Source organism: Dipodomys merriami, unplaced genomic scaffold, assembly GCF_024711535.1.
Source record: "Dipodomys merriami isolate MVZ:Mamm:240054 unplaced genomic scaffold, mDipMer1.0.p SCAF_4, whole genome shotgun sequence".
NCBI lineage: Eukaryota > Metazoa > Chordata > Mammalia > Rodentia > Heteromyidae > Dipodomys > Dipodomys merriami.
In genome coordinates, this window is record NW_027205603.1 from 70,205,379 (window position 1) to 70,230,587 (window position 25,209).

A 25,209-nucleotide genomic window follows, 5' to 3' on the forward strand; every position below is an offset into this window, starting at 1 on the left:
CCTTTGAAGTTTCTTTTCACTTCAGAGTTAAAGGGTTTTTGCCAAGTCTGGCTTCAGGAGACTTTCAGAAATTTTGCTCAAGCCAGGTTGCGTCTTCTTGGTGTGGTTGCTCAGCCCCTGGCTTCAATTTCCCTGGGAGGACCAAGTTGCTCATGTTCAAGGCAGAGTAAAGCAATGTTCCCACACAGGAAAAGTGGTAGGAGAGACAGACAGAGAGACAGAGATACAGAGAGGATTTCGTTTAATGAAAAAAGCTCCTGTTATACACATTCACATCATACATTACTGTAGTTTCAAAATGATAACACCTATTTCTCCATATGTCAAGATTTTCTCATGTAATTCTTAGTTCACTTGAGATAATGATGAAATAATCTTCATACATGCTCTACTGAAAAGCAATGTCATGCCAAACTGTGAGCAGCACTGAAAAATAGCACCAGAATGTGGTTAAGTATATTACCCAAAGTTCCCATTACCATTTTCAGCCATCTCTCCTAACAATGCACTAATATTTCTCTTAAGTAGAATCATGGATCATTAATTTCCTGGCTTGAAATTTCTTATTATTAACAGTGTTACTTAGCAACTTTTAGACATTGAAGTTAATCCAAAGAAGAAAAGCCAAAAGGTCTGTTTGGTCCATTTGCTCTTATTGTAAAAACAAAACAAAACAAAAAAACAAAAAACAAAAAAAATCGATGTCTTATTCCAAAACAGTTTGCATATACTTTCTTAGAATTATTCTGTCTTTAAAAAAAAAAGAATTATTCTGGCTTGACTGGGTTAAGAGTCCATGTTAGCTCTTTTTGCTCCTGCAGATCAGGGAACAAAATCATATACATATTTGCTTTTCATCCTATTAGGTCTGCCTCTCTAGTCTTCATATGTGAAAATAATTCTCTTCCCTATGTGTTTCAGTGAATGTTTTAAACAATATATGTTATCTCATATCTGATTGGTAAATGCAGTCAGCTGAAGTCTATTTCTTTTAATTTTTAATTTTTTTGCAGGTAAGATTTATTGCCAGACATTTTTTTGCCTAGATGTCATCAGATTTATCTTGATTACTTCAAACTACTTGGTAAAGTCATGAGACCTGTCTAGATGGATGTACCACTTGCATTGTGTTTTTTATAGTGTAGAACACACATCCACTAAGGCACCCACAGCCTGTGATCCTGTGATCCTGGGTTGCCTAAGTCAGTATCTTTTAACCAAGACTGACTGAAATGGTCAGGGCCTCTGAATGGCAATGACCCCCTCTTCACTTCAGGGCTATGCTGTGGCTCATAACATTCTTGATTTTTGAAGAAAGGGTTTGCTCTTCATTTTCAGCTTATCCTAGGCTCTCCATATTGTGTTGTTGATTCTTCTTACAATGATCTTCTTCTCTGGAAAGCAGTTCCTTGAAGACAAGAGCTGTACTTTGTCCCATTGAGTGCCTGAACTGATTTCCACAGAAGCTTATAGGCAAACATTGGGATCATTTTACATACATAATAAATGGTGAATTTAAAATCATGTAGTAAATATTTATTTATATCATATTAACAATGTAGATGAATATCAATTTAATAAATATTTCAGGGATTCTAAAACCATATTGAGTAACCCCTCTGTACAGTATCTTTACAATAAAAAATGTATTAAGAAAAAACAAAACCATATTGAAATCTGTATGATTTTAATTTTTTAATGTACAAGTGAACTAAAATGTAGAATTATAGGCTTATCACAATAGGCTCACACCCATAATCCTAGCTATTTGGGAAACAGAGATCAAGAGCACCATGGTATAGGACAACCTCACGCATAAAGTTCAAGATCCCATCTCATTCTGAGTAGCTGAGATTACAAGTATGTATCACCATGTTCCCCCAGCATGTTTAAGTTGTTAGCTGAGATAATATATGCACACATCCATGCAGTAGAGTGGGATCTTTTGACAGGTGTATCCTATGTGCCATCATCAACTCAGGACAATTACCATTCCATTATCAAGCATTTACTATTTCATTGTATGAGGACATTCTGTGCTGTTGTGCTATAGGGATGCACAATAACATGATGTTTTCTCTTCAAGGAGGCCAGTAGGGCAGCACATTTTGAAATACGTCTGAAAGACTATCATGCGGAATTGAAAAAACCTGGGTTCATGGGAAATGGAATCCTCCTGTGCTATAACAGAATGTTTTGTTTGTAGCTGTGGATTTTGCAGTTTTATATTCTATCTCTGCAGCTTTGTCTGAGTTAATAAAGTTCATGCTGCTTAAGAACGTGGACCATAGACTTTTTTCCTTGCGCTCTCCCTCCCAATGCACAGCACAGGACCAGGCATATGGCATGACACTCCGAGTGTGTAGAAAATAAGTTACATGCACAGTCAAGTCTTATTTATCTTACTGGAGGTCAGATTGTTTGACATTTGATGTTAATTTATTCTTTATAAATGCTTTTGAAGATGCTAAGCAGGACCATATTTTGATGCTAAAACAGTGAACAGGACAATAGAAACACTGCCTTTAATTTAGTTTTGGTACTCATTTAGTCTTGGAAGAAACACCTTTATCAGTGAGAATAGGGAGGGAGGGAGGAAGTAGAGAAGGGTGAGAAGGAGGGAGGGGGAGTGAGAAAGAGGGATGGAGAGGGGGAGGGGAAGTGAGAAAAATGTGACTAGGAAGCAGAAAGAATACAATGAGGACACTAGGAAAGGAATCCACAGTGTGTTCAAAACGGACCCTCACAGAGAAATTATACCACTTCGGGTAAACTCAGTCATTTGTTTCCCCATAAGGTGAATTTGCCTTACATGTGGACAGTTTGGGTGTCATCTAGAAGAACCAGAATGAATTGGCGAGAGGTTGCTCAGGGTAGCCCAAGAATTCCACAGGTGGATGTGGAATAGGAGACACTCCTAACCATCTTTTGCCTGGGCTCCAGTTTCTTATAACTCCATAGACTAGAGAGTCCAAATCACACTCTGGAATTGCCTTAAACTGCATTCAGCATCCTGCTATGCTCATTGCAATGTAGTTTAATATTAAATCCCTCAAAATCCTCACAGAATCATAGGGTGGAATTTGTGGCAGCTTTTTTCTCAAATTATTCTGGGATGTGTTTGGATTGGCATTTGATTATCAGTTTTATTCTTCTCTTCAGTGTAAATCAAAGAGGTAATCATTTCCAGAGAGAGCCAGACCCAAATAACCTCCAATGCATCCCAAGAATAGGTACAGGCAGTACAGTGGTATATATTTGAGTTGATTTTGATAGAATCTTATTTATGTAAACATCAAGAAAACGTTTTAGAGCCAATCATCTCAGCACTAAACTCAAATAGTATAGTGGAACAAAAATTTATAAAGATATACATACAACCTTAGAAAAATGTATTGAATAATTGGTGCCGATTTTTAGATGGTGGTCTTTTGAAATTTCTAAATTTCCTAATTAGGGTGTAGCAAATTTAATGACAAAGAACTACATACAAGCACCTAATTACAGTGGAGCACCACTGACACTGAGGAGCTAAAGAAAGGGTAACTAACATACCATCCATTTTGTCTGTTCTTAGTCCACAAAGCAGAGTTCAAAAAAAAACCTATAAGATGAAACAGATTCAACCAGTCTGTTTGCAAAATCTCAGCAGCCTGTGTTTTTTTTTGAAATACACTAATTTAAATTCAAAGACACATATTTAATGTTTCCCCTTTGTAGGTTTTCAGCCACATAGCCACATGGAGACACCATCTGTTTTGAGCCAGTTCATTATCAATCCATCGCCCATGCTCTGTATTATCAGATCAAGAGGGTGGACATAAATTTGACCACCTGGGCACTGGTGTCATTAACGTACACTCTAGCCACACACTCATAAAGTGATTTTGATTGGAGCTATAGCTTGGCGTTGCTTCCTTTTTCTATTTGATCCCACTGAACTTTGCTCAGTGTCTTCCTAATAATGCAATTTCAGAAAAGAGAGAGAAAGAGAGAGAGGACATCAATAATATCACAAGGATTGTGCTTTCAAAGCCAAGAGAGAAGAATTTATGTTTTCAGATCTAGACAGCGACCGGCAACATTGAAGCCAGGGGAGCAGAGTTGGGGAAGAAATCTAGAGAAATCTGAACTGGTGTCAACCCATGGTGCACAGTAGAGTTCAGTGCTTCTGGAAACCCCCAAGTGTAGCTCCTGACTCAAATAAGTAGGCCCAGCTTTTTGCCTGGTAAGAGAAACCCATAGCAATTCATCTGAAATCACTTAGTTCATCACTCAATTAAGGTGTCACACTCCAAACATGTTTTACTTCTCTAATCAAAAGTTTGACCTCAGCTGGGTTGTAGTGGCTGAGATATGAGGATTAGGGTTCAAAGCCAGCTGGGGCAGACAAATCTGCAAAATCCCATCTCCAAATAACCAGTCTAAAGCTGGATCTGACACAGGTAGTAGTGCTAGCCACGGGCAAAATAGGCTGAGTGAGAGAGAGCGTGTGGCTCTGAATTCACGATTCAGCTCTGGGAACAAAAGAAAAGGTATTTTTTCCACATGTCACTTTGTAAACGACACAGAATTGAGAACTCATCTGATAAATTGTGAAGTGAATTAAAACAGACGCTTTCCTGCTACTCCTTTTAAACATTGGGTGAAATCACACAAGCACAATTACAGAAGAATAGAATAGGGAACACTTTAGAATGTAAGAAACCCATCTTCTACAGAAAGTTAATCTTGTAATTACTAATACTATTACAATGAGTATGAAAGCTCTCTGTCAGCCTCACAAAAATTTTCTTCTCAGGATTTTGGGGTCGCCCACATTTTAGTAATCATACATATATAAGAAAACATTGGACCATGTTTGTAATCTTTTCAGGTAACCAACTAACCCATCGTTTACTGAGTAACTACTTTATGAGCATTATTAAGAAAAGAACACAGAGCATGTACTTCTACTTCAAGTGGCTTACATTCCAGTTGACAAAACAAAAATTTAATTGCTCAATCATTGAAGAAAAGTAAAAACAAAAAAACTTTTCTTTACAAGTATTAACTATAGAAATTCAGAAGAGTCTATCACAAGAATTCAGGGAAATGGTGCCCGATGAAGGATATGAGGGCCTCAGACTCATAGAAGTCTAAGAGATGTTAGTTTGTTAGGGTGGCATATAAACAGTACCATAGACTAGGTGGCAAAAAGTACACAAAAGAGTAATTCTCACAGTTCTGATGGCTGCAAGTCCAAGGCCAACGCACTGGCATGTTTAGCTTCCAGAGGCCTTGCTGCCTCACTTGTAGAAGTTCATTTTCCTACTGAGTCCTTACCTGGCCCCTCAGTGCTCACACGCTGGGGAGACTCCGCCTCATTTTCCCTATGACTTCATTAAAGCTTAATGATTTCCTTAAAGGCCCCACAGCCAAATACAATCACATTGGAAAGAAGGCTTCAACAGCAAGTTTTAGAAGGGTTAGGAAGATGGATCCACATCAGGTAGGACTTGGAGAAAGCTATGTTTTGAGGAGAGAGTGGTCAGCAGCAGGACAGAACAGTCAAAGTTCAACCTCCTTATCAGAATAATTATAAATCATCATTCATACCAACCACAGACTATCCAGACTGCTTGTCCTGACTAAGCATTAGAGTAATTACTCATCTCAAGGCAACAATGCTCGATAGGAAATGTATTCATTACCTTGCTCATATTCCTGTATTCCTCTGTATTTTTACAATAAAAATGTGCTTAAAGAAAGGAAATCTCTTCTTAAAACTAGATGCTGTTGTTTGAATTCTAAACTTATGCATATTGATTATTCTGCTCAAATATAATCTTGATCTTTTCCACTTTTCCTGTATCTACTGATTCAATTTTGGTTAATGTAGTTTCTTGGTTCCCAAGAAGGAAAAAGCAAACCAAAAATCCAAGTAACCGAGAGTAATACAAGTAAATGAATCCCCCAAGACTCTCAGTGCCTTAAAACAATAAATATTGTTTGCTTAGGTAGTTTAGACAGCCATTTGAGGCACCTGTTTTCCATACAGCACTTGAGAGATTCAGGTTGCTTTCACCTGTGATTCTGTCTTTGGAGCCACAGCCCAGTATAAAGACAGAACATGCAGAATGTAGGCCTGCTGTTACAAGCACAGCCCTGAGCTGATGCACATAATTCTCATCCAAACTCCATGGTTTTAAAACCACCCCAAGTCCCATTGAACTGCAACGGGATTGAGAAATAGGGCACTCCTTGGTAGCCAAAGAGGAGAGAAGTAAATGGAAGTATTTATACTTTTATCACATTCCATTGATCCAGCTAGTATATACTGGAGAGAATAATATCCAAAGTAAGTGTGGGTAATGGGGGAAAATTAGGAACCCCTTTATTTAATTAAAAAATAGAACTTAAGGGCTGGGAAGGTGGCTCAGGGGTAGAGTGCTTGCCTTGCATGCCTGAGGCCCTGGGTTCAATTCCTCAGCACCACATAAGCAAAAAGAAAAAAAAAACAAACTGGAAGTGGCGCTGCGGCTCAAGTGGTAGAGCACTAGCCTTGAGCTGAAGAGCTGAGGGACAGTGCCCAGGCCCAGAGTTCAGGTCCCATGACCGGACCAAAAAAAAAAATAGAACTTAAGAACTTAAAACTTAAACTAGAACTTAAGAACTTAAAACTCTTGTTTTTTAAGCACGTTTACCACTATCTCACTTTCCAGTTGAACACCAGGATTGTACTGCAATACCTAACTCTGTTCAGACACGTATACCCTCACCTCAGGGAGCTGCTACCAAGTAACTCAATAATTACAAGTTTAAAACAATCCTCATGGTTGAAAATTACAAACTCAAGGACCTATAATTCACAGAATGCTTGCTTTGCTGCTCACTTGATATGTTTTATAAAATTTGAGAGAAATAAAGGAAAACTATTTGTAGGGTCATTGAGATAATTATTTCATCATAAATGTAGATTAAATTGGTAGATGATATGGTAACCTGAAATTAAGTATCATTATCACATTTACGTGAAGAATGTTTCCAAACTGTGTAGGCCCTGACATACTTTTGAGTTCTTTCTACATCAACAGTTTTCAAGAGATTACAACAACTGGTAACTTACTTAGACTACATAGTAAAGAAATAAATTGTAAAAGACTCCAATTCTCAATCATTGCACATTTTTGCTAATTGTCCTTTGTCCCAATATTTTACTCTAAAAGAAAGCTGGAATGGAATGATGTAAGCCTTGACTGTCAACTCTTTGTTATCACTTCAAGTGAGATGCAACTCCTGATTTTCCTCCCTATGCATTTTTCAGTTTCTTTTCTATTGTCTCTCATCCTTTTCTTATTTTTTTTTTTTTTTTGGTCATGTGGCTTGAACTCTGGGCCTGGGCACTGTCCCTGAGCTCCTCAGCTCAAGGCTAGCACTCTACCACTTGAGCCACAGTGCTACTTCCAGTTTTCTGGTGGTTTATCAGAGATAAAGAGTCTCACAGACTTTCCTGCCCAGGCTGGCTTTGAACCGTGATCCTTAGATCTCAGCCTCCTGAGTAGCTAGGATTACAAGTGTGAGCCATCAGCACCTGGCTAGTCTCATCCTTTGATTGATGTCTAAGGTTTTAGTGACCAAATGTCTCTCCTTTCCTAGTCCTTCTCCCTCTCTCCTCCCCTTTCTTTCCCTCTCCTATTCCCTCCCATCTCCTTCAACTCTTCTCCTAAAGTTCCATGATTCTCAATTCCAGCTATACATTAATATATTTCCTGATTATGTTTTAGTCCTAACCTTTCCTTCTTGCTATCTTAGATTTCTAATAGTCAAAATTATCAAGCAAAATGTATTTACTTATTCTCCATTTCTTCTTCAATTCACCTAAATACCATGTTTCTCAAGACAAGAAGCCTAGGAAATATCTCTGCTTCCTTTTCTTCCTTCACCTCACATCTAATTCATCAATTCTTATAGGCAGTTCTGCCGAACTATGTCCTGAATCTACCTACTTCTCTTTTCTTTACTATTGTTCCCCAGCCCATCATATTAATTTTTTACTACAGTAATCTACTTTGTCTCACCTTCCACACAACAGACCGAGTAAATGGGGTATAGGAATCAGAGTACATTACTCCCATGCTTAAAATACTCTAAAGACTTTCCCAACACTTATCCAAGCTTTTATTCTAGCTCTTATAGCTCTTCATTTATCCTGACTTCGAGTTGGTTCCCTGTTCCTTCTGATTATACTATAGCAGGCCTTTCCATCTGACTGTACTTGGATCCTACTGACCTGTTTGCACAAGAGGACCTGGGCACTGCATCTTTCCATTGCATGAACTGTTCTTTCCCATATTTCCATACACTGATCATTGAGGCTTCATGTCCATGAATACCCCTTCCATTACTCTAGCTTAAATTCCATCATCTCACACTACAGAGACTCAATGATGATCCCAAACATTGGCCTAAAAAATCACCTCTAACAACAATGAACAAACCAAAGAACTGAGGTACTATAATCATGCTCTATAAGGTTTGTAGTACATACTCAATTTTCATTAGCTAAGATGGAGGATGAGGATCAAACCCTAATAAGGAAAGCATACTGAAAATATGAGGGCATGATTAAGAAATTAGGGATTCTGGAAACTCAAAAAGAAGCCAGCAGGAATACTTCAAGTTTCCTTTATTTTTAAAAGTGTTTTCTGGATAAAGATAACTGTGATCCTTTAGGAAATTATCTAGAGCCTGAATGGCAATAATAAGTTCCCTGCCAATTCCAATCTGTTCCCATTGTTTCCTTAAAACTCTCTTGTTGGTTACAATTATGGGTCTATGTATTTTGCTCGGAGGTTAAAAAAGAGTGGAAGTTTGCTATGATGATTGGTCATAGATTCCTAAGGGAGTCTAAATCTTTACTCAAATCTGTAGTCTCTTCAATCCCTAATCTGATTTAATTTATTTATGATCTATCTTTAAAGCCATGTTTGTTTTTACATGTCGACTACCATGATTCAAAAGTATCAGTTAAGATGCTGAGCATGTCCAAGTTTACCACAAAGGAATCCTGGAAGATTTCATAATATCATCTCAGCTCAGACTTTGGAGGAGGGGAATCTTTCTGACCCTCATAAGGTACCTGGGTGAAGAGGATGAGAAAAGACCATACATTCATTGTAAAAATACTAAATCAAAATGCCCAATGAAAATAATAGCTGTAAAAATGCATATAGAACTTGACACAAACTTAAGCTACAGGGACTCTGCTTCACACATTGCATCTAATTCTGAAAATGCAACCCTCATACCATAGCAATTCAGAATCCTCATGGTGGTTCCAAAAGTCCCTGAGGTTGCTTGTCCCTTGTGTGTGTCAAATAGTGCCACACTGTCATATGACCTATGCATACTCATGTTCTTTGGAAGTGAAATGTTGAGTACTGTATGACTGTTGTTATTTTATATTCTTTAGACAATGATAAAATTTTGTATAGGTACAAGTTTGTTTTTTCCAAATCCTCTTGATCCACAGATATGGTGGGCTGATGTTAAGGTGTAGCCTTTGAAACACAACTCTACAAGCAGATGAGATTGTGGTCTTCATTTCACAGGTCATTTCCCAGAGTTTCAGTTGACTTTAGTAATTAATATTCTGGCCACCATGAAGCTGACTGGAACTCTGGCCAGTTGGCCCTAAAATCTTCAAATGCATAGTATAAATAGTAATCTAGAAACAGATACCAATGTAGGTTTATAGTTTCTCGTGGTTTTTTTAATAAAGGATGAGTTGGTGGTAGGTTAAAAGTATTTTTCTTTTACATGTTATCTCCCTAAAGTAAAAAAAAAGAGCCACAGACATATAATTTTTAAGTTTTTTAATGCACAAAAAGAACATCCCAGCAACAGAACAAGCATTGACTTATTGACAATGAAGCACTACATAAAGAAGAGTCCTCCCCACTCAGAAATTATGAATATAGCGTAGACATGGAAGGAGTTGGAGGCTTCAGGATTAAACATAAACCCTAAAGCTATCTATACAACATTCATATATGGCTTGTTATCCAATAGCAATATTTTCATAGTGATGCATATTACATTAATATGTATTAGAAAGATGCTTTTGAATCAAGCATTAAACAAAAAAATACTGAAGAGGTAGTTTTGCCAATGCAAGGTGAGAAAAAGGCTTTCCCTTGCTTTGGTTGTTTCCTCAAAAATCTACAATCATTTCTTTTTGGTTCTAATTTTCTCCCGAATCAGCCAGGAGGAGAGTGTTTGTAGAAGCTGCCAATTTTACAACTCGCTAAGAACCCATTCTCCTGAAGTGGACAATGATGTTCTTGAAATAACAATTCTGTAAGTCAACTGGCAAGTTTCCATTGTGGTCCATTCTGTTCTAGATATGAAATAGATTCTGACTCAATGAAGAGCTCTTAAGATTTAACCCACAGTGTTAGGAAGTCACACTCTATTTCAACTCTTGATCTTCTGAATGATTTCATGATAGTAACTTCCACCGTGACCTAAGAATATTGACAGTTGACCTATTACTGAAAAGTCAGGAAACACTTTTAAGTCTAAATTTTAAAAATGAAGTTGGGAATCACACACTGAGTGGTACAGGTGACTGCACACAATCTCTCATAGTTTCGGTTGTGTTACATGCAGTTGTCATGGACTCAAAAGGAGTCTGAGCTTCTGATGGCCAGATGTTTCCTACTGCCTTTTCTGTTCGTGGGGACTATGAACTGAGGAAGGTCTGTCAGCCTGAAATTCTGACAATAGTCATTTAACTCTATATACAAACTAGCGCATCCTATTTTCACAATAAGAAATAAGCCCGCAAAATTTTAAGGAAAACAAACAAACATTTGCAACTTGCAAAACTAGAACAGCCATTTACCAGACAATGGTTAGAATCACTATAAACCAAGTGGCATCCTATTAATCAGGTATGACTCATTACACACAGAATGCATAAATATACAGTAAATAGAGCTCTACATGTAGCCCCAGAGGAATCTATGTACAGAGGAGTACTGCACTGAATCTGAGCAGGAATTCCCACAGCATATCCCCAGCATTTTTTTTAAGCAGTTTTCATGGCAGGAGAGTTTGAAGGTCACAGGTGCCAAGAAAGAACAACCAAATGGGAACACTAAGCAGGGAGCCACATACACTTATCCTTGAAAATGAGTAAGGTGACAATGAAGGTCACAAGTGAATAGCACTTTGCCTGCTCAGCCGCTTCTCTCTCATAAATAGGCACAAGTGCATTCTTCAGTGGCGGCCTACAGCCTCACACCTCCCATGTGTGTGTCCACCGTGCCAGGAATGGCTTCTCTCTGTACTCGCTGAGCAAATCACAGTCCACGTACTTAGACTGGCTTCTGCTGACTCGGGTCAGTAAGTTCCTGACTTCACAGGCTCCAGCTTCAATGTGTAGCATAAATAACCCAGAAACCACACTTGGGACAGCGCCCTTCACATGGTTCTAGAAGAGATACTGGTCAGAACAGCATGAATGCTGCACACCAGTGTGCAGGAGTGGAGAGTAGCTTTGTGCACTTTTGCAAAAACAAAAACCCCCAGTGATCCACCATCGACATCTTGTCTTTTATTGGCCAGCTCTATCTGTAGCTAAGAAGACACTGTGCTGCTCCTGAGCCCTTTCGATCAGCTTCCTTTTCTTCTTCTTATTCCTCTTCTCCTTTGCCTTCCCTGTTCTCTTTCCTACAACGGGAGAAACAGAGGAAGAAAAAATTGAAGATATGTCAGAAAAGGTTCTTTCTCTAGGAAAGAAAACAAAAACACATTGAGAGTTTTACACCAAGCCCATCTGGAAAACATCACCTATGGAAAGGGGGAAAAAAAAGCAACCTCAAAGAGAAAATTGTTCACATTAATTTTGACGATATAATAATAATTTACTAAATTGGATATGCTGTCTAAAAACAGAGACTGATCTTCCTGTTACAGGCAACTGGCATATTTAAAAACCTCCAAGCGGCCAGATCAGTGTTTCAAAATATCATGTTGCCACAAAAATTCCATTTATCCCCTACTACTTTTAACAATGCTACCCTTTACTAGACATCTTTATGTCTTTCTACTGCTCCGTATGTCAGTGGGTCAAAAGAAAATAAGCATCTACCTACAGTAAATATACCAGAAGTTTCATACTTCCCCTCTCCATGTCCCCAGAGATGAAGACAGTCTTGCTTTTAATGTTATTCCTTCTGTGTTCTTCAAACACCAATATCTGTAATGCTTTTTGTATTTTCTATAAACATTCATAAGGACATCATTCATGCAATGTCTCATGGCCTTATCCAAATACCCTGGACAAGTTATTCTTATTTATAATACAGAACAAGAAAAAAATGCTTATTTGTTCGGATAAACTAGTGGTATGTGTCTTACTACCAGAAAATCACACCAAGTTATCCTATTTCTCTTCTTTGCTTTAGCCACCAGGAAGCCCAGACCACAAGCTAAATACTTGAGGTTTTCCTCCATCAAGAATTTTTGGATAGGGTTTTCCCTTTGCTTCTGGTGTATTTCACTTCTTCCATCTTGTGGTCATGGTTTACAGTCTTTAGAAGATCTCAACATTTCTTTGTAAGCATGTACACACACACACACACACACACACACACACACACAAATGGTGGAATAAAGGAGGGCCATAAGGCATTTGGTTTTGATTCACTGTCTTCTTTAGGTTCTAAGTCTATGAATCATGGGATTCTTCAGAAGAAGAAGGGTTTTAAGAGATTCTGGTATGTTATAGAAGGTAAGCCACCACTGGACACTTTCAGTTGAGAACAATGCTTAATCTATTGAGTAGGAGAAAACAAAAACAATCTGTCAATCTTCCTCTCTTATCTATCTTACTTCTTTAAAAAAATGTTTTAAGCTCCTATAGGGTTTATCCATTAACCACCACAGCAATCCAAAAGCACTGATGGAATATTTGATTCTAACTCTTTAATGGCCAATCTTCAACCTTCCTACATCTAACAAAACTCAGCCTTTTGTTTATTAAAGCACAGACAATGGAGAAAGTGGCTGATATGAAAAAATGAAAAGCAAACTAAAGACAGAGGATATGCTTACTCAAAAAGCGATACACCTTGAGTACATAAGGTTCCTAAATGAAGGGAAGTGTTTCTCATTTCTGTTTGTCTGCTTTTCTGATTAGAAAGTGCTCTGGTAGAGAATGCAAAACCATCTTCTACTCAAGGCCCTAGTGTGGAGAGGGCTGCACAATCAATATTCAGTATTTGCTGAGCACTAATTTTTATCACAAGAAGATTTTAAAATAACTTATTCTTAATAAGACACTGCAATAAAATAATGAGAACATGACTGTGCCCTCATATTAAATTTAAAAGGTCTTGACGTTAACTTCTGGTTCTCATTAAATTCTGGCATTAATGTTATAATGGCATTTTGCCATCTTCAAACATAGTTAATCCTACCCAATGAAATTTTAGTCCAAGTCATCATTAATCAAAGCAACTGTAAAGTTACAACTATTTAGTAATATTATCTCTAATGATGAGACACTTAATAAAGGCAAAGAAAAATACTTTAAATAGCATATTTTTAAAAGAAGCTCCAATTAACAAAACTTTATATTTTTTTCTGTTTTATACTTTCTGAAACAACACAATTCTCCACTTAGAAAATTACTATGTTTTAAGTATTTGTTGTGCTTATACTTCATTTATACCAAGCCTGGAGTTTCTTTTAAAGGCAGATGGAAATTAAGCAAATAGAAGGATAAGATGAAGATTCTGAAATAAAAATGTAAAAAGAAGTTTTTCACACATATAATGCCACTTCTTCATATAAGCTAAGTAATGTATACTACCTTGACACACAAAATGACTAGAAACTCATAAGATGGTCAGTCTTTTGTCAATTACCTGATACATTATTCTGATGTAATTGTCAGTGTCATTAGTTTTGCTAGCTGCTATCATATTTTGTAATAGAGAAGTTAATTGGTATTTTTATAAAAACAGTTGACAGTTGAACACTTGGCAATATTTCCAAAACTTATATAAAATACTTTTGTCGACTGTACTATTCCTTTGGCAATAACTTTCGTTATACCATTTCCAAGAAACAATGCTTAGGGGTCCTAGTTACAACCCTAATGATTTTCCTCAGAAATCCCTCTTGAATGACATCTTTTTACTATCATTTGCTTGAGTGGTTTTGTTTTTGGCCAGTACCATTTCTCATGTAGGTTATATTGCAAATACCAAAGAATTAAGATGGTTAGCCAGCATTTGACCACAGACAGGCCTAAATTAACTGAAAATATTTTGTGGCCTATAGTAGGTTGTTCTGACTTTAATCTCAACTCAAAGTAATAAAATAATACTAAAGCATCAGATACTGCTGAGTGCTGGTGGCTCATGCCAGGAGGCTGAGATCTGAGGATCAAGTTTTGAAGTGTCCTGGGCAATTATCTCTAATTGAACACAGAGAGAAGGAGGGGGAGGGAGGGAGAGAGAGGTGTGCTGATTTCTGTTAATTACTTAATTTCTTTGTATCTATGGATATGTCCATTGGAGAAGGACTTTAGTTTATTGCACATTCTTACTGCATTTATGCTTCAAAGGAAGCACAGTGTCAAGCCAACCAAATAGCAACACATGGATTTAACTTTAATTTTCTACTCCTGAGAGAAGACTTAGAATGGGTACTGCTAAAGATCAGAAAAAAGAGTTTTGAGTTTTAAAGGAGACTGCCAGCTTCTAGCACATCTCCAACTCTACTGACTAGATCTACAAATCTTCATCCTCAGAGCTCTGTAGATGCAATGGCCTTGACAGGTCAGTACAAAGGGAGGATTTTGCAGAGCAAGCATGTGAGGTCTGCAGAGGAGATCCTTTAGGAACTTCTCTGTAGGTACTGGACAATGACCATCTGAAACATCACCATCTTAAAGGAAGGTAGTGGATTTAATAGAGAAAGACTACTTTAGGGAGGAGGGAAAACAAGTATTCTAGTGAGGCATTCAATTTGTGACTCTTTTTCATTTCTCCAGAAGTTATGGAATACCATGTGAAGAAATTGTGTCCCTAGGGTGAGAGGAAGATGTATAAAGTAACACTGGCAAGACAAGATTATCCTCCAAATAAATAGACATTATCAAAGCCACATTCTAACTAGTATAATTACATTGACTTGTGCACATGTGGAAATGGTCCAAGAGGATAACCTATCAGCTCCTATACAGTGAAAGGTGAACAATCCCTTATGGAAATACTCCTAACATCCAGCTGCAGATTACTGCTATTAGAATCAGAAATAGGGGACATTATTTTACAGCAAGATACAAGCAGACTCACAAATTACATGAAGCTGTGAAAATACTGACTTCCACAGCCAGTCAAATACCGATTCTGTTCTTTCACAAGCTCTCACATTCTAGGAAGGTCTTCAAATGTATTTCTTTTCATAAGAGCTAAGGAAGTCTGAATTGTTGGAGCAATGATTCTTGCACATCCATCGGCAAGGCACAGACATTGTCTAGGGTTGCCTTACTAAACACTGTTTGAATGAAGACTTTCTCAAGGTCAATATAATTGTAGAAAACTGGAATGGGGGAGTCAGTAGCTGTGACTATAAAATAAGGAAAATGCAGACAAAGAACCCAAGGTATATCCTAGAAAATTAAGAAGATTGAGAAATGAGGTGGGTAGAGGAGAGATGGCTGAGAATGTTGAAGAGGTGACATTAACCAAGATGCAGTATATTTATAAACCACTTTGTAAAATGGCCCCTCTTTTGCACAACTACTTAAAAACAATAATAATCATCATAAAATAAAAACGTAAAGGAAAAAAAGAAACACTCGCTACATCTTGTCAATAGTAAAAAAACAAGACAAAAGCGTCTCTCTGCCTATCCATCTATTTATATTATCTATATATGGATAGATACTTGTATAGATATATCTACATGCAGATTTATAGATGTTTATATCTTATGGAGATATAGAGATGTATATTATGCATGTATATATATTGAGAGCTATAGACATGTTACATGCATACCTATATATCCACATGAACCAGAGAAAGTAAGCTACATGATGACAAATACCATCAACTAATGATCATTTTTATGGTCATACTTTTAACAAAATGCACATTTTTATTATATTTTATTATCTTTAAGTAGTTAATGTATTTTGGTAAGTTTGTAGTGCTGGGGGTCTGACTGAATTTACTGAATTTCCCATAGGGAATTGGGAATCACATTAGAAATTTAGCCACCCATCAAAGCAGCTAACCCTGGGGATAACACACCTATTTACTTTCCATCTTGGTAATTCTCTCCATAGTTCAGACAATGCTCTATAGAGGCAAAACAGAAAAGATTGTTTCCACAGGTAACATATGGAGTCCAAGTTGTTGGTAATGAATAGCAATTAGGCAATTTCTTTTCCTTGTATGAACAATTTGACTTAGCCCAAGGAGGAGTAGCAACAGAAATTTATTTAAGAGTGACAAATGGTTCTCTGCGAAAATGCCAGCTAGTTGCTAAAATATTTTAAATGTTCATATAAAAATAAACAGAAGCTTAAATACAATTCAAAAAGAAAATTAAATGAACTAATAAATATACTTAATTAAAAGTGTCACATAAAATGAGATGTGGTCGCAGATCCTTAAAAGTAAATGTACTTGGTGTTGGTGAGAATACAGGGAGACAGGCTCAGGAGGCGTGAAGAAAATATGAAATTAACACAGCTTTTCTGCAAAAGCCATCTGGCAAGGGACATAAAAGCATTAAAAATATCCATAACTTCTACATTGAGATCTAGGAATCTATCCTAGGATAATAATCTAAACTCAGGTAAATATTTATGTAGAGGGACAGTCACCAAAATTCTACAAAACTATAAATTACTTCTTCTTTTCATAATTACCAAAGTAATAAGGTGTATTTTTAATTACAAGTTGAAGCATTTTATATTTTAAGACCACAGCAATGGAATCTATTTCCAAGATTACTGTAGTTTCATGTCCCTAAGTCTTGTCAGAAATGGATCTAAGGAACAAAAGCACTCTTCAATAAGTAGCAGACTCTGGGTAAGTAATCACCCACATTACGGCCTAGATATAAAAGCTTAAGAACCACTAACCTAAACCCTTCAGAAATTAAAAACAAGATATTGCTTCATGACTCTGTATGTGTGTGTGTGTGTTTACACGCACTGGTGTGCTGGGACTTGAACTCAGGGCTCGGGCAGTCTCTCCGAGGTTTTTAATAAGACAAGCTCCACCTCCACATCTGACTTTTAGGTGGTTAACTGGATATAAGAGTCTCGGATTTGTCTGCTGGAGCTGGCTTTGAACTTCAGTCCTCAGATCTCAGCCACCTGTATAGCTAGGATTACAGACATGAGCCACTGATGTCCGGCTATGGCTTTTTTGTCTTTAATCTAAAACTATAAAATGATTACAAGTGGGCAAATATGGTGAGCAGGCCTAGGGTCTACCACAGTAATATCCTAAGTACTTCAAGATCTATAATATTTCTGAACAACACACTTATTTTAATTGAAAAATGAAAATGCATATATTTATGGTATACAATGTGATGTTTATATATATACATACTTATTGTGAAATAATTAAGTCAAGTTAATTAATACATGTGTCATCTGATAAACTAATCATTGATGTGAGAATATTTCAAATCCATTTAAAGCCATTAAGTAATGCATAAATAATCATTTACCTGCTCTTTTCAAATGGGCACATTTTTATTTACATCAGTTTGGGAATCAGAAGCAAAGGTGGGGGTGAGAATAAAACAGATGAGTCCATTTTTACTCCTTAATTATAGGACCAAGTCTATTTAGGTGCATTTCTAGTTACACTCATCTGACTTTAAAAAAAAAACTACATCTCTTTCTACTAAAAATATTTCACATACAACTTCTGACCTTCTGCAAGAATTAGTAACAGCTAAGGCTTTAATGGCTATTGACTATGAGCAAATGTTCTGAGAAAAAATAACATTGATTTCTTGGTCACAATATTATTAAAATGTTAAAAATAATTGACCTACCAAGGAAAGTTAAGTGGCATCTTGAATTTCAACTAGCAAATGAAAAACAAAAACCTGAATAATTTCCAAGTGATGGCTTAGCCATGTGCTTTACAAATATACACATACACTACAGGTATCTTTCAACTAATTGGTTTCCTTACAAGTTATAGACAGTGATAACCATCCAAAATAAAAAAAATGGCTAAAACTGATTTCTCAAATCATACAAACATGAAAAATATTCAGAGTATCAGGATGCAGAATTATAGTCATTTATAAGGTTAGCTGGGCATCAGTAGCTCATGTCTGTGATCCTAACTGCTTAGGTGGCTGAGATCCAAGGATTGTACTTCAAAGCCAGTCCAGGCAAGAATGTCTGTGAGACAATCTAATTAACTAACAAAAAGCTGGAAGCAGAGCTGTGGCTCAAGTGGTAGAGTGCCAGCCTTAAGCAAAGGAGCTCAGAAACAGTGTCCAAGCCCTAAGTTCAAGTCTCAGGCCTAGGGCACTCACATGCACGCACGCGCGTGCGCGCACACGCACACACACGCACACACACACACACCAGTAATATGACTTAGAAGTCACTGACTGTGTTGCTGTTCTCCTATTTATCGTCTTAGTGAATAAAGAATGGTACATTATGTGGTGCCTTTCATCTTTATGATGTTTCAGTGCTTCTTATTCGAAACTTCATTGCATGTGTGGTGCGTTGATTTCACTTGCTCACTTGCTTGGTTTCAACATCTTGTTTCATGTTCAAAATGGTGAGATCAGCCTACTACTAATATTTCCTACATGTGGTATTTAGAAAGTTCTTCATCTCAATAGTTCTGAAAGAAATACTTCTTTGGGTATAAAGGATGACTTTTAAAGGGGTAATGAAGTATTTCCCAGACCCTAGAAAGTCAATTGAAGCAATAAGGCCTACACAAAAGTAATATGAATGAGATTTGGGAGTGTTACATATGAATGTTGATCATGCTAGCTGATCCACCTTTAAGCCTTTTAGATATGGCACCTGAGATAGACACACACAAAATAAGGAATGATCTCATGAAGTAAGAAAGGTGAGTTCTTTTTAAGTACATAAAATTCTTTTTCAATAAGATAATTTAGGTTTATTGCAACATCTAATGTTTCCTGGTGGTAGAAACTGAATTGACACTCCTTATTTATTTCACTTGGTGCTTAATAAAAAGAAAAAAGAAAAAGAAAAAGAAAAGGAAGAAACTACATAGTTCTACCACAAGGGGGCAATAAATCACTTTTACTGTAAGAATATTGATCAGAGTTATGGAGTTCTATTATTTATAATGTACAGGGGAATTTTGGGACTATAATTTCTTAAATATTCTACTCATCCCAATTGGAGGCTTATTTTTCTTTTCTTTCTTACTCTAAGGTAAGTTTTGTAGTAGATTAAACAGTAATGAGACCTACGGGTGTCAGCTAATGAGAAAACAACGGAAAACTAGAAAGATGAATCTGCTTTGTGAACAGTGATGTATTCTCATGTCCAAGTTGCTACTTTCTATGGGGAAGTTAACATAAATTTCCTGTTAACAAGAGAACCTGTGCTTGTGACTCTTATTTAGAATCAGAGTTATATCACTAAAAATGAAATTCACTATCCTCTGGTCCAAAAAGTGCACACAGACTTCAATCAGAAGGATAAAAATTGATCATTTGTGGTTATTCTTGACAAAAGATTCTAACCAGGTTGGGGTCGCAGCCACACCCATCAGCTGTACTGGGGAAATGGAGAAACGGCAAGTGTGTCACTTAGAACAAGCTGCTCTAGTTGAAACTTACCAAGTGCTTTAGATACTAAGCAAATTAGGCAAACAACAACAACAAATCTGAGTGATCTACCCAAGTTCCTACAGCTAATCAGTAACAGAACTGGACTTGAATGGCAGGTTTTCATCTCTATCTTCTCAAATACTTTTATAATGTTCTAGGTCACTGGGTAAGAGTACAGTGTTATTTTGTCAAGAAAGCAGGGACTCCTTAGGAGACAACTAATACTACTACTCTTAATGAGAGAAGCCATTGATTTCATTGAAACTGAAAATCCTGTATGAACCCTTAAGAATAAATAGTAACTTCCCTTCCCCATGGTATAACCCCTGTTTTCACTGTATTTAATGTTCGTATAATTTGTGGAGAGGAAGGGAAAAAATAAATTGTTTAAGTGGGGATACAGGTAGACCCATTGCACTAATGAGATGTACAAGATGTTATGTCGAAATGAACTTTACAACTTTGGCGTGGGGCGGGGGAGAATGAGGGAGAGGATGGGAAGGGATGGGAAGGGGAAACAAAGGAGGAGGCAACAATGCTTGATAAGAAATGCACTCATTACCTTGCCCATGTAATTGTAACCCCTCTGACCTGTATTTTCACAAAAAAAAAAAAGAATAAATAGCAACTTACCGGGTACAGTACAGTTCATTCCTTGCTTATGTTCCTTACCTTTTGTCAGGATGCAATCTACAGGTTTATTTAGCACAGTAATCATGCACTGTAAGTGCTTTCTATGGATTCTCATTTGATTGAATGTGGGAGGAAATGTAAGTACCCAAAACGATGGCACCAGATAGTGCAGCTACCTGTCCCAAAACTAATTCAAAAAGAAAAAAGAAAAGCTTGTAAAATATATGCTCAGTTGTATTTGGCACTCCCCAGTCAAGTTAGGGAAAAATCAAAGGATCAGGTTTTGCTGAGAAAATGATGACACTGTATTCATTTGATTAGGAACCCTAGGATAATCAGAAAAGAATTTGAAGTTCCTTCATGGATGACTTCATAGTACAAGAGAACATACCTTCTAAGGTAATTACATTAGAACAAGAGGACTTAATGCCTTCTTCTTGATCTTAAATCAATAACCATTAACGAAATAAAAAACACAAGAATTGGCATTTAACACAATCATAGGGCAAATTTATCTAATTTAGACTCAACACAATTTCTGTGGAACTTGAAGATGTGCATAGAAGTGCAAGTAGGAGTTTACATAGATGCTATAGAAGAACATGTGTTACCCATTTAAGCCTACCACTAAAGCATCAGTACTTACACAAAGCCAGCCAGCTGTGTCTTTATAAGTAGTCCATGTAGGCTTCCTTGACCCTAAATATCCCCTGTGACTGTCTGTATGTTTGTCAACATTCAACTTAAACCACAGAATTAGGAATACCTAACCAGCGCTGGGATAGATGACTACAAGCTCTATCTCAGAGCTAGGGAGAAGTACTAGAGTGGGCAGACATCTGGATTACAGGATAAATCATGGCTTTATGGGATCATGCAGCCTTAGATTCAAAGCAGAGATCTTCTAGTTAAAAGCTAGTAATACTAGATCTGTTTATTACTTTTTTTTTTTTTTTTTTTGTCGGTAGTAGGGCCTGAACTCTAGGACTGGGCGCTGTCCCTCAGCTCTGTAGCTCAAGGCTAGTGCTGTACCACTTGAGCCACAGAACCACTTCAAGCTTTTTCTGCTTATGTGGAGCTGAGTAATGGAACCAGGGCCTCATGCATGCAAGGCAAGCACTCTACCACTGAGCCACCTTACCAGCCCTGTTTATTACTTTTTAATCAACCATCTCTAATCTGACAGTAGCAACACTGCCTGCCTTAGCATTTTTATCTTCTCGTTTACCTCTCTCACCAATGATCCTCCCTAGATTCTACACAGGTAGACTTCTGGGTTTTGTTCCCAGTGTTCTGGGAACAAGTGTTTTAGAAAGAAAACAGAAGGAGTCTTTGGCAAGGGCAAATCCATTCAGATTCAGTTACCATGTTAAACCAGAGTGCCAGTATTCATGAATCCTAAATATATTTTATACTTCATATTACAAAGAAATGTTCAGGCAAAGCTTCTATGATTTAGAACAACTCACAAGTCCAATTTTGTTCTGTTTACACCAATGCCAAAGGCCAAATGCTAAAAGTCTTGCATAAACAGCAATATAAAATGCAATATAATAAATGTCCTCTAGGACAGGACTCGGAGAGTTCATCCACCCCATCTATCTGTATAAACATGGATCTATAGCCATCTATCCTACAAAGTATCTTAAAGACCCAACAGACTATTTAAATATTTATTAATAATTTTTAGTATTAGGGAGCACTTCACTATTTGAATTCCAAATACCCTCTTGTGGTTATTCATAGTTTCTGAGAGAAAAATTATTAGCCACTAGTTTCCACATAATCTGTATATTCTTTAAACCTTATTAGATCATCTTTACTCTTTGTAAAAGTGGCAGATGTACTGCCTAGCTGACAAAGTTTGCAAAATTAATTAGCTTTATATAAACACATACTGCCTATTCTTCTTTTGAAATGTCATATTTATTTTAGAGATTGAAATTTTATTCTTGCCAAACTATTCCAAATGACATTGCTATGATTTTTCCAACACTATTCATCTAGCCTAACCTTTTGCTACCCTTTCCTAAAGGTACACACATGATATAAACGTAATGGAACTGGGATACATGCCATTGTAAATGTTCATATATAAAACATTTAAAAGTAGTGAGTTCTTACAAGTGGTTTCTTTCCAACATCATCTGCTTTCAGGAGAGGAATATTTAATAGAAGAACATGTTGGTTAGACATTGACATTTTGCTTATATTTTAGTGATGCTATAACAATTGATCCCAAAACCAAGCCTCAGATTTTCTTGATAACATGTGAGAAATAGTAGTGACCTATCAGATGAAGTCAGTGTGAGGATTAAAAAATATGAAGTTGAGTCACATTCATAGCTCACCTGGAGCACTCAAGATGTATTGGTGGCGATGCTGGACATAGCACTGATAGTAGCGGCCATAATGAGACCAAAGGAACAAGAACAGACTTAAGCTGCCTTAAACTAAGTCAGAGCCAAACTGCAAGAAAGGTTTAACCACATGCCCTGATACTGTCTGAAGTTCAATGTCATAGCCATGCTGTTCAGCTCCCTGACACTGTGGGCAGCTAGTTGTCTGACTGTTATCAGTCTATTTTTCTATAGCTGATGGCTAGACCCTGCCTGCCTGGATGAGAGTCATTTTATATCCTCCGACTTAAAACAGATTCACAAAAGTAATTTTTCATTGTTTTGAGAGGTTAAGTAACACTACAGAAGTACTCATGTCCAGCAAAGTAGGGGTCATGCAGCACAAGGAAAACACCCAAAGGAAAACAAATGTGTAGAAGAGATAAATTCACTTCGTGATGGATGTTTACCAAGAAGAAATTACATCCACAATTCTCTCAGTTGGGGACCAATGGCAAGTTACATGCCCCCTGTTTAGCAGCTGAAAGTCAGCCAGATCCTGCGGCTTGGCTCCCACACAAGCTTTAAATACATGAACTCGCAGAACAGCACCCAAGAAAGCAAATAATGTGCACACTGCTCTTGGCTAAGAACTGCGAGAGAGGACAGAAAGAATTTTTTCAATAACTACAAGCTTGAAGAGATTATAGAGATAAATGGGTTCAGTTTTTGTGAAGGTAGAAAACATTCAATTAAGTCTTCAAAATTGCAAAAGGATAACTTTAACGTACAGTATCAGATCCTCTTCTTTTCCTGTATCCCATATCTCTGGTACCTTGAAACTACCTAGAATAGAACTTAGATTAGCTCACAGATTTGAGTAGCAGCTTCTATTTTTTTCCCACTTACCTACACGGATTTTGTACCATGTACAAAAGGAAAGGCAATTCTTTCTGTATTAGTAACTCTGAATTTTAAAGAAATTACATGGAGAATGTCTATTGCAGGGGAAAATAATGTCACTAGAGGGAATTACTGAACCCAATTCAGCTATGGTATTTATTGGCAGAATCTCTTCATCTACCCATCTGAAGTCCTCTGAAATTGCTTCTCTTTATCATTACCATTCAAAATGTAGATTTTTGTTGTTGTCTAATTTAAGTGGTAGAACTCATGGCCTCACACTCTCTTTTGGCTTTTTTGCTCAAGTCTGGCTTTCTACTACTTTAGCCACACCTCCACTTTCAGAATTTTACTGGATAAATGGAGATAAGAGTATCACTGATTTATCTGCTAGAGCTTGCTTCAAACCATGATCCACAGATCTCAGCCTTTTGAGCAGCTAGGATTAGAGGTATGAACCACTGATACCCAGATTGTTTTATTGATATTGTTTAAGTGCACTGACATTATCAACTTGAGTTCTAGTTAACATTTTCACTTGCCAAATTACTATTAAAAGTATTGTAGATGTATTGACCCATTAAATAATCATTGCAACTTTCAAAGTAGGATTTTTTTGTCAAATGGAAAAACAGAGGAAACTGAAATTACATAAACAGTCAAGTTCATAGATCCAAGTAAATAAGCTAGATCATGAATTGTGAGCCTTCACTCTTTCAGGATATTCTTTATTACCTAATTAAGTAATAGCTTATAGAGTTAAAAAATAAAGCAAGAGTTGGAGCTAGGCAGCCAGGTTTACTACAAAGATGAAGCTAAAGGAGGAGAAGTTCGATTTTACAGACTCTATGAGCCGGTCTCTCATTTAATTGCAATACTTTCCCACAATCCCCCAGTTCTGAAGCAGCAAGTCCCCTCTAATTGTTAAATCATTGTATGAACATTTTCAGTACACTCCACCATCTCACTTATTAAACATCCCTCTTTGCATGATACTCCCACTAGGATTTTTCATGATATGCAGATGTATTCTGAACCGCAAACTTCAAAAACAAACACCAGTGCACTACAATTATAGAGCCTTGGTTTTGTAATGGTTTCAAAGTTATGTGGCTTCATCCCTAAATACGTCCTCTAAGCCATGATGGGTGCTCAATAAAGCCCTATTAAATATACAAGTATGATCTCACACTTGGACAAACTGGATTATCGTCAAAAGAACACATAGATCGATGCCACCCCTCATCCCCTCCCCCCCCCCCGCGCCCCCGCCCATATCAACAGCAGAGCCAGGCATTGAGGCTGGCCCTATTGCCAGATACTTGGCATGACCACTGTGTGTCATTTTTCATCCCATGACTGTATGACATGGTTCAAATCCTTACTTAACTAATTGACATGCCAAACTACCAACTAGGGTTTTATAATCCAATTTGTTTCTCATCATTTAGGCAGC

At 37.1% G+C, this 25,209-nt stretch overlaps 1 protein-coding gene across 1 annotated transcript in view; it reads right to left on the reverse strand.

Moving 5' to 3' along the window:
- Nucleotides 1–9,869: 9,869 nt before the first annotated feature.
- Nucleotides 9,870–25,209, reverse strand: part of Rspo2 (R-spondin 2) — a 136,691-nt gene continuing 121,351 nt past the window's right edge. The window contains exon 6 of the mRNA XM_069991258.1: nt 9,870–11,718. Within this exon, the coding sequence (XP_069847359.1) occupies nt 11,603–11,718 (116 nt within the window). The 3' untranslated portion in view covers nt 9,870–11,602. The remainder of the gene's footprint in view (nt 11,719–25,209) is intronic.